Source organism: Fusarium graminearum, chromosome 2 (assembly GCF_000240135.3).
Source record: "Fusarium graminearum PH-1 chromosome 2, whole genome shotgun sequence".
Lineage (NCBI taxonomy): Eukaryota > Fungi > Ascomycota > Sordariomycetes > Hypocreales > Nectriaceae > Fusarium > Fusarium graminearum.
The window spans coordinates 2,281,879-2,292,073 of record NC_026475.1 but is presented as its reverse complement, the minus strand read 5'-3'; the positions used below and the strand labels follow the sequence as shown (position 1 = coordinate 2,292,073).

The window sequence follows — 10,195 nt, the reverse complement described above, 5'->3', positions numbered from 1 at the left end:
ACTCTACTGCCCCGGTTTCAACTTTCAACACTAAACCCAACATCGATGCCTTCCACTCTCTACGCTCTACCACAATGAACTCGCCGCCAACCTCGCTTAATCGCCAATTCAACGAACCTTTACAAAAAGACTGCGAATCTCGACCGACGACATCTCACGATACACATAATAATATTATTAATCAGCTTACTCAACCCCAAATGGTTCCCCCATCGCCAGACTCTTCCATCGTCTCTCCGCTCACCGTCGGTTCCACCCATGAAGCTGCCGTGATACAGAGCATTGAGCGCGGCGAGTATGCCACCGACGACCTCGACGAAACACGCAGCTTGACCGATAGCATACGACAGCACATCGTCGATGGCGGTCTCAGATATCATTCTTATAAACAAGGGTCCGGAATCTATAAATACTCGCCTAAAGAAACAATCGCCTAACATACTTGTCTAGGAAATATCTGTTCCCCAACGACGAAGTCGAGCAGGATCGTGAAGAGCTCAAGCACAATTTGACCGTCTACCTGTGCGAGGATAGATTGTTCTTTGCCCCAATTGACCGTGTCTTGGAAAAGGGTGCCGAGGTACTCGATCTGGGTACGGGAATAGGGAGATGGTGCATCGATCGTAAGGCTTCCCGAGACGACTCTGAAACATCAATGCGAGCAATTGACTAACACCAAATAGTTGCTGACAACTACCCCAACACACAATTCCACGGCATGGACCTCTCACCTATCCAGCCTGACTGGGTTCCTGAAAACGCCCTCTTTTTTGTTGACGACATTGAGCATGAAGCTGGCTGGACATATAACGCGGACTCGTTCGACTATATCCACATTCGCCATACTCTTCATTCGATAAAGGATCGAGAACAGCTCTGGGACCGAATCTGGAAGTATGTTGACCAATCACGTTTTTTGACTACAAACTAATTTAAGCAGGCATCTAAAACCTGGAGGTTACGTGGAAGTCCAGGAATTTCTTTTTGTAGCGGCCTCCGACGATAACTCGTGCGATGGACCCTATGCTTGGCGCGATTGGTGCAGGTACCTGAAGGAGGGCATGGCTGCTCTCGGCAGCGACATTCACGGCATCAACTATGTCCACGGCGAGCTTGCCCAAGCGGGTTTCGAAAACATCACAACAAAGAGCTACAAGTGTCCCGTTGGGCCATGGGCAAAGAAGCAACGACTTCAAGAATGCGGCCATGTTATGCGCGATGTTATAATGTGGGGTCTCGTCGGTCTATCCCGACGTCCTTTCCGCGATGGCCTCGGCTGGACATTGATTCAAATCGAAATGTTCCTCGTCGAGGTTCGCAAGTGCTTGATGGAAGAAGTCAATGGGTTGCCGAGGTACCACACTTACTTCCCCTATTACAACATACACGCTCGGAAACCACTCAACCCCAGCGTCGGCATGACCGAAAGCTGAACCTGCACTTCAAACCCGCCCATACACCGACAATGCGGCGCAGCAGCGGCCACTAGCACAATAACGATTTAACGATATCTAGCAATGTAAAACACACGAAGCATGGGAAAACTCTGGAGTCTGACTTGGCGTACAAAGGTTGCATCGGAAAGCCAAGAGCCGGTGGCAATATATCGTTTAAAGGCGCATTTGGGTAGATAGATTTGCTTGTTACAGTCTTTTAACATCTAAAATGCTTGGCTGTTTGTTATATATAGTGCAGCAGTAGCTAGTGCAATCAAATGATATTCTACTTAGGCATGAGAGATGAAGTCGGTTTACGTTGCTTAGACCAGACCCTTGGGTTGGTTATTTTTAGACTCTGAAGCGTAGGGCTCAATGTTTCTGTTGTTTGCTAGTATGAGTCCCTGAAGTGCGTGGACATGCTACCGTAGCCACAGCAGAACAATCGGGTTTGGTTAACCCTTCAAGTCAACGTATGGAGTTCTTGCTTCCCCTGTTTGGTAACAGAAAAGCTGGCCTCCCAAGTCTCAGGGTACAAAAATAAGTAGTCTAAGAAGCCTATTCATATCAAGTCTTAACACACATCTTGATATAAACATTCACTTTCAGGGGTCACATAATAAAGTCCAAATTGAATAAGAAATTCTGTTCATTGAAAGGGGTGTATGGGTATTCCTCCACCATCCCACATCTGTCTGTTCTGTTCTGTCCAACATCTTACAGTGTCTAATAAGGTCGTATGTACATGAGAACATACACGCATGCTGTGCTGTCTATGATAAAAAGGCTTCTCGCCAATCTAGAATAGGTATCAAAAACAAAAATCCACCTCGTATCGAATCATTTTCTCCGTCTCATACATAACACAAGACAACAATTTTTCTTTATTTTTTCGTTCAAGCCTTGGCAGCCGCCTTCTTCTTCTCAGCCTTCTTGAAGCTCTTCTTGGGCATGCGCGCAAGCCAGTAGATGAAGAGCGCGAAAGCCATGTTGAAAGCAATGTAGACCCATAGAAGGCCAAAGTTGCGCCAACGGTCGGCGTAGTCGATGTTGACGCCAGCAAGGAATGTATTTGTCTTGTCGATAGTGCAGAACTCGCAGTTTTGCGTGGCGTCGGGGTCGACAAAGTAACCACCCACTGCGCTGATGTAGTCGCCCATGTACTCTACGCAGGTCGAGCCGTTGGGTGGGACGATGGGGACGAGTTCGTTGCTAGCGCATTTAACGTCCGTGTTGGCGACGCCTGTTGCTAACATTCCTCCTACCAAGTAGGTAAATGGACTCACGTAGTACATCTGGGATTCTAGATTAGTGCTGTGCAATGGGAGGCTGTGAGGTTGAAACAACTTACAAATTTCCAGAAGCCGGGAAGAGTGTCTTTGCCGGCGAGGACACCACAGAAGATCAGGCAAAGCATGAACAACAAGTTGGCAACGTTGGCACCACCCTCAGCTGTTTCGAACCCAGCGATGATCATGGTAGAAAAGGTAGCTGTAAAGATGAGGAAGGCCAATAGTAGCAAGAACATGAGGGCGCCACGCTCGGTAGTTTGACCGGCATCAGAGGCGTTCTGGTAAAGACCAACAGGATAGTACCACCCAAAGAACATAATGACAGCCATTAGAGAGTTCCAGGGAAGCTCGACAATAAGTTGCGACAGCATAAAGATCTTCCAAGAGTAAACCTTTGAAGGGCGCTCGCGGACTTCATACAGAGAACGTTGGATGACGAATTGAGGCATAGACTGTTGTACCAGTTGACCAAAGATAGTGAGCAAGTTGAAGATGGCAAACATTTGGTTCTGGAGACCCTGGATAGTGTTGGGAGCCTTGAAGAAGACGAAACCGATGAAGAGAGCGACGAGAGAGCAAAGAGCGGCCTTGGAGTAGATGTAAACAGGAGTACGCCAGTACTGCTGGAACACGCGGTAGAGGACCTCCTTGAACTGAACCATAAAGGGAGCGGCGAATTCGCGGTAGCTGCCATCATCGACGTCGGTGTCTTCGACGCCCTCCTTCTCTCGCTTGATACGCTCGAGTTCGGCCTTGACCTCTTGGCATTCGGGGCTGTCGCGCCAGGTTTGGAACCAATCGAGTTCGGTGTGAGATCCAGGAGCAGCGCCAATGACTTCCAACATCCATTCGGCAGGGTTGGCCTCAGGGGGACATGTATGGCCACTCATGCGTTCAAAGTAGCTGGTCATGATGTGGGAGTTCTCGCCGATATCACCAAAGTACACTGTCTTACCACCCTTGGCCAGGAAGAGAAGTCGGTCGAAGCGCTGGAACAACATGGCAGAGGGCTGATGAATTGTGCAAAGAATGGCTTGGCCGGCGTTTGTCAACTTCTCGAGAAGATCCAAAATAGCCCAAGAGGTTTGAGAGTCGAGACCAGAGGTAGGCTCATCAACGAACAACAGCAGAGGAGGCTTGGCAGCAAGTTCGACACCGATAGTAAGACGCTTACGTTGCTCGACGTTGAGACCTTCACCAGGAACACCAACGACAGCGTCGGCATATTCTTCCATATCGAGCAGCTTGATGACCTGCTCGACATAATCGAGCTTCTCTTGCTTGGGGACGTGAGCGGGCTGGCGGAGGAGGGCACTGAAGTTGAGGGCTTCTCGGACGGTGGAAGTCTGGAGATGCAGATCCTGTTGCTGGACGTAACCGGTCTTGCGCTGGAAGGACATGTCTCGAGGTTTACCGTCAACCAACATCTCGCCTGTGATGACACCCATAGAAGTACGATCGGCCAAACAATCCAAAAGAGTGGTTTTACCAGCACCAGAAACACCCATAAGAGCAGTTAGAGTACCGGGCTTGACCCAACCGTCGACGTGATCCAAAATGCGACGAGTCTCGTCCTTGATCTTGACTTCATAGCAGACATCTTGCCACTGGAAAACAGAGGTCTGTTCCTGAAGCATACCACCGGCCTGCTTGGTTCCACTAGCTCGGCTGCGGGTTCTCTCAGCAGTAACCATAGGACCAATGTGAGCCATGGCAGCCTCGGGGTCGCTGTGCTTCTTCTCAGCATTGGCAACGGCGGCAGGCTTGTGACCACGTCGGTAGACCAGAACTTCACCCTTGGACTTCTTCTCAGAAACAAGTTCGGCGGCAGTCATGTAGGTAATAGTGAAGAGGACGATCCAAGCGATAACAATACCAAAGTTGCGCCATCGGTTCTCCCACTTGTAGCCGAACTGCATCTCAGCGTAGCGGTCACCATTGACAGCAGATCTTCCAGGTTGGGCACCGACAGCACTGCAGACGCGGCTGTCTGAAGGAACGTCGGCGTATCCGGTGACTCCAGGGTTGGGGATGAACTGGTCGCACTCGTAATCTCGGTTGTGGAATTCGTTGACAACAACAGCCTCGAAAGCATAGGCAATAGGGTCAATGTAGTAAAGCCACTTGCACCATCCGAGCATGTAACGCTTGGGAATGACGAAACCAGTAAAGATGACGAGATCCAGAATGAGGATAGCGGCGGGGACAAGAGCCTGGAAGAGACTGCGAGAAGCGGAGGCGATGGTACGGAAGATCATGGACATGACCAAAACAACAACAAAGGACATCAGGATGAAAAAGAAGAAAGCTCCTGGTTCTCGTTTCAGGTTTGTCATGAAATAAAGCGTAAGGTTGAAGACGATCGTATTGGCGACTTTGTACGGTAGATCGCAAAGCATCGAGGCGATGGCTTCGGCTGACGGATGATAGAGAGCGTACCGACTATGTTTTTCCACAATCGGACGTTGCGCGTACAGAACCAAGATCTATTTATGGTTAGCATTGCTCACGATTCCATGTTTTGCAAACTTACCTCGAGAGCACTAGCGAAAGCGTTCATCAAAACAGCAAAGAAGAGGAGAGCACCACGCTGAAAGAAACTGCTTGAAGTCTCACTCAGGTTATAGAAGACGGAACCGATAATAAGAGCCATGACAAAGTTACCAATAAGAGAACCAACTGTGATAGCAGGGTCACCCTTGAGTCGCAGCCATCCACGCCACAGGCAAAGCTGAATTTGCTGCATGTAGGAGAGGGTGAAAGGCGACTTAAGACGCTGACTCTTGGCTTGCTGGGCCTGCTTAGAGGCACGGAAAGCCTCGGCGTCAGGGCCGTCGATGGGGTGAGCAACCTTGTAGTTCTCAATCTCGACCTGAAGAGCAGCATACTCGGCGCTGTTCTTCCAGGCGGTCGCAAACTCATCGGGGGTGCGGGGAACCTTGCCCTTGAATCCATCTCGCACGATTCGCTCGTTGGGAGCGGTCATGGAGGTGAGGAAATCAGGAGTGGTCTGGCGAGCAGGGCACTCGAAACCCAGGTTGACGAAGTACTGCTTGGCAGCATCAGCGCGGCCAAAGAAGATTTGTCGACCCTCGTAGATGACGGTCGCCTTGTCGAACAGGTCGTAGGCGCTTTGAGGAGATTGGTAGATGGACACAACGGCGGTGTTGTTGAAAAGTTCGGTTTGCAGACGGAGGGTTTTGCAAAATTCGATGGCGTTGGCAGAGTCGAGACCTCGAGTAGAGTTGTCCCAGCACTGCAGAGGAGCTCCAGACAGGGCAGCCTCGGAAATGGTAACACGCTTGCGCTCACCACCAGAGACACCACGAATGTACTCGTTACCGACGCGGGTGTTGGCGGTGTGAGAAATACCAAACATGGCCATGACGACATCGCGAAGGTGGTCGGCAAAGTCGTTCCTGTTCAAGCCTTGGGGAAGCTCACGAGGCTGTCGAGCGCGTGCGGCGAAAGTGAGGGTATCGCCAACGGACAACATGGGGAAATGAACATCGATTTCGGCAGTGTAAATAGCTTCACCTCGGTGATGAGAGTGCATCTCCTTGGCGGACAAACCTGTGACGCAATGTTAGTGATACTGATCTTGAAGCGCATGTGTACAGAGGCGTGTTTCACACGAGACAAGCCCGCGTTGCTCAATTACAAGCGCGATCGAGTTTCGTGAAACCAAAACACCCCTTTTTGTGAGTTCACTTACCCTGGTAGTTGAAGTATGAACCGTCGTCGACGTAGATACCGTTGAGCTCACCGGCGATGGTCTTGAGGGTGGTAGAGCAACCAGCACCAGGGGGTCCAAGAACGACAAGCATCTCACCAGCGTGGACAACACCGTCAAAGTTGCGCAGAATATCGATGCGCTGTTGACTTCTGCCAGTGACTCGGCCGATAACATCCTCGAGACCTAGCCAAACGTTGCCAACGTCGGACTGGTAATCGCTGGCGCCACCATAACCGTAAACGTTGAGGTTCTGGTAGCAAACACCAGCGGATCGGAAACTGTTGCCATCCTGGCGCACCAGGGCGACAATAGACTTGGCCCATTCGCGAGCGTTGAAGTTGGGAGAGTTGGGGTTCAGAGGTGAATCCTCGCCAGCCTGGAAAGGGTTCTGTCCGCCGGGGTGAGAGGCAGAGGCATGAGAGTAAGAGCGCGCAAGGGCCTGAACGATAGAGGTTCTACGCTCCATCTCAGAATCATCCTCGTCATCGCCCTTACCAAGGGTGTCGGCGGGTGATGAAGTTGGTGGCTTCTCGTTAATCGCTTCGTCAGTTGAATTTTGGTGCTGATCGGCGAGCGGCACGTTATTGCCTGTCGAGCCAGCGCCGGGAGCACCTTGCTTTGCAGCTGTGGCGTCGTTGTTGGCGTTGATCCCGTAGAGAGCCGACATTATGAAATGTGACGGCAGAATCTACCAGGGGATCTCGCAATTGAGTTTCGCGGGTTGGGTATTAGCGACCCAGTAGACGAGAGTTGCTTTGACAATTCCGTATGCGATGCGAAAAAGGTTATTCGGGTGTGGTGACTAAATTGGTTGGTGTTGTTGTTGGATGAGATTATAGTGTAGGTAGATTAAAAACAACGTAATAAGGAAGGGTATTAAAAATGTTTCTAAGGATCGACAGAGAAAAGACAGTCGATCAGATCATGGAAGGATCAAGTAATCCTATAAGACAAGACGTGTAAGAAAGAGGGACCAGAGTCGAAACGAGGAGGGAGGAAGGAGAATATGTAAAGCCAGACGAATTGGTTGTTGATCCCAGTCCAAGGCCTCTTACAGATGGAGATAAACTTGTGTGGGTCGGGCACTAACCGTAAAGCGAAGTATAGACGACAACGGAGGGTGAACCACTAAATTCTAGCGCGTCTTTTGGAAGAGCAATCGGATGCGGTTGCGGCTTGCAACTGTCAATGTCAAGCATTACAGCATGTGTGAGGGCGGCCGCTCTCTATTATACTTTTATATTTCTACCCAAAGCCACCAACATCCACGACTATCAGACAGTGACTGAGTCAAAGAGAAGATCCCTCCAAGTAGATCAAACTCGGAGAATCATGTTTGATGATGCTACAAAGTCCGCAGCACTTTCACTCTACTGACACATTTTCGCATGCTTACAAGAACCCGAGCCGACTAGGGGGCGTGCAAACATTTAAGACCATTCACCATAAAAGCGTGTCTATGAGCAAATATGAGTAAGAGCCAAATAGGATAAAAGCGGATAACGGGTTGGCTCCAGACTCCGACACTTGGGGCTACCAAGCGAAGGATCCCAAGAATGAAATCCATGTCTCTGCGTCTCCATGCCCCACCAAGTTTACAACTGGAACCTCTCTCCGTAATAGGTACATGCTTCCAAGAGATAACTCCTTGATAATGTTGTACAATTTTGGGTCAAGAGGAGATAACTGTTACTGTTACAGGCACCAATGGTTAATCACAAACTGTTGGTTGCAAAGGCTCACCTCAGCTTAGAAAATACTTCCGAGAAAAGGGAATTCTAACACGCAACATCCATGTCTTGCACTGGGGACATACCCGGCCAAATCAAACGGCGCTGCTGCATTCCAACTTTAATTCTTCGGCCAGTCCTTGTACCTCTGTACCTGTGCTGTGCCTGAAAACCCTCTAAAAAGCGGGATCTCCAATTCGAATACGTATTCCCATGTGCCGGCAGGCCTGACGACGTAACGTTCGCATTCAATTGCCGTATCTTTCTTTCATGATCTAGTCATTTCTCCTTAAAAACGTTGATCCTCTCTCTCCACAGACGAGAAAAAAAGACTCCTTAATTCCTTCAGTGTCTGAAAAACTTGGTAGCGAAACCGCGTATTCATGTTCGGGGTTTTAGAGGAACCCGTCCTGCCGCCATCCAATCACATCACAGTCTCGATCGGGGGAATAATCTCCCCGGTAATTACCCTGATTGGTTGGTTTCCTTATTTGGTGCTGACAGTCTCGTCTCACTCACCTCATTATCCTTTCCTCAGGGTTGAAAGTGACTCGATAGGTCTTGATAAAGTACTTGGCTGTCAGCGTAAACATTGCTAAATTCCCATGTGAATCCTCGTTCAGCGAGAGTTGTAATAGGCTCATGTGAAGAGACTAGAGTATCTATTGCGCACGGTACAAGTAAATGTTTGGTGGAGTTGATGGACACTTCGGATACTAACAAGATCCCGACAGCCCGTCAAATGGCTAAACTGACCCGCTAATAGGGGATGCTTTACTTCTTATTTCCACTTTCAATGCTGTCAATGGCAATTGGTCTAAGACTCTTTCTAAATTAATGAAATTTACACCTTGTTTTGACCCTTTTGCGGAGTTGAACCCGATCGATGGGGATGCACTGTTGGTACCAAGATCAATCGCCCATAATCAGATCCAACGTTGCAACACACTTATCAGTGACTGAGTCAGATCGAGCCCATTTTATGCAGCTTTTGGGTTGTACTACAGAGTATCAATCATGCATCTTCAGCTTTCGCCATATCTCACATCGATGAGGTAAACCTAGTATACAGAAATGCCACGATGAAATTAGCATCCGTGCCTTGTCCGGATACAAAATTTGTTTGCTTTTCGATCGGGGTAATCGAGATCCGATTAGGCTACTCTTGATTGTGATCTTGGCGTTGGCGATCCCTGAAACCCTTTTTTCCATCTCACGCATGCCATGTCACGGTGCAATACAATAAAAGTCAAGATGCTGCACTTATTATTATGTACTACAAACGGAGCCCAACAGCTGTTGTTCAGCTCTACACGAGATCTAAAGCTGAGTGGAGTGCTAGTTCCGCGCCTCTAATTACACACGAGCAGGGTTCCTCACCAAAATAATCCGCCCACCAACGCGAATGCGATCTTTCCGAAGTCACGGGAAAAGAGACCCCTCCAATCTTACACCTCATCTCAAAGATCCCCGCAACATTTGACGCCTTTGTCCCTTTTTGCCCAAGCATGGCTAACAAGGGCAAGGTCGATCATGAACGAGGCCCGCTCCGCAACAAAGTCCGCTGAACTAACACCAAGACTACACTGCTAAACGACCTAAAAGCTGTTTGTAAACGAGCTCAATATATTGATACACTAACGTGGCCACAAATGAGTGAATCTTGGAAGTGCCTGTGCGTCGCTTTGTTTGTCCGCATCTGTCCGTCTTACTCCTGCAGGGGTCGAGCTGAATGGATACTGTGCCTCTTAGTTCCGTGAGCTGTCGAATGCTGACTGCAGTATTCATGAGGGGGTATTTGCACGAAGTTCAGATTTACAGCAAGTCGTATGGGCCGCTGCGGAGTCATGCATCTACGTGTTTTGTAGCATTGAGCTGTACTTTGCAAGTTAATCACTATGTATTTTGGTGTTGTGACAGAGCCTCATGTAAACTCCATGACCCAGTTCAGTCTATCGCGACAGGTGTCTCGACGAGACACAACTCTGTCATTCAGCATAT

The 10,195-nt window shown here is 49.2% G+C and overlaps 2 protein-coding genes across 2 annotated transcripts; one reads left to right on the top strand and one right to left on the bottom strand.

Moving 5' to 3' along the window:
• Positions 1–200: 200 nt before the first annotated feature.
• Positions 201–1,433, top strand: FGSG_08311 (uncharacterized protein; the record flags this gene model as incomplete). Its single annotated transcript, XM_011322178.1, has 4 exons — positions 201–394; positions 451–593; positions 684–894; positions 941–1,433. 4 exons carry the CDS (start codon positions 201–203, stop codon positions 1,431–1,433), a joined length of 1,041 nt encoding a protein of 346 aa, XP_011320480.1.
• An 899-nt stretch (positions 1,434–2,332) lies between these two features.
• On the bottom strand, positions 2,333–7,131 carry FGSG_08312 (uncharacterized protein; the record flags this gene model as incomplete). The annotated part of the gene is made up of 4 exons (XM_011322177.1): positions 2,333–2,731; positions 2,788–5,214; positions 5,262–6,301; positions 6,444–7,131. 4 exons carry the CDS (start codon positions 7,129–7,131, stop codon positions 2,333–2,335), a joined length of 4,554 nt encoding a protein of 1,517 aa, XP_011320479.1.
• Positions 7,132–10,195: the final 3,064 nt, after the last annotated feature.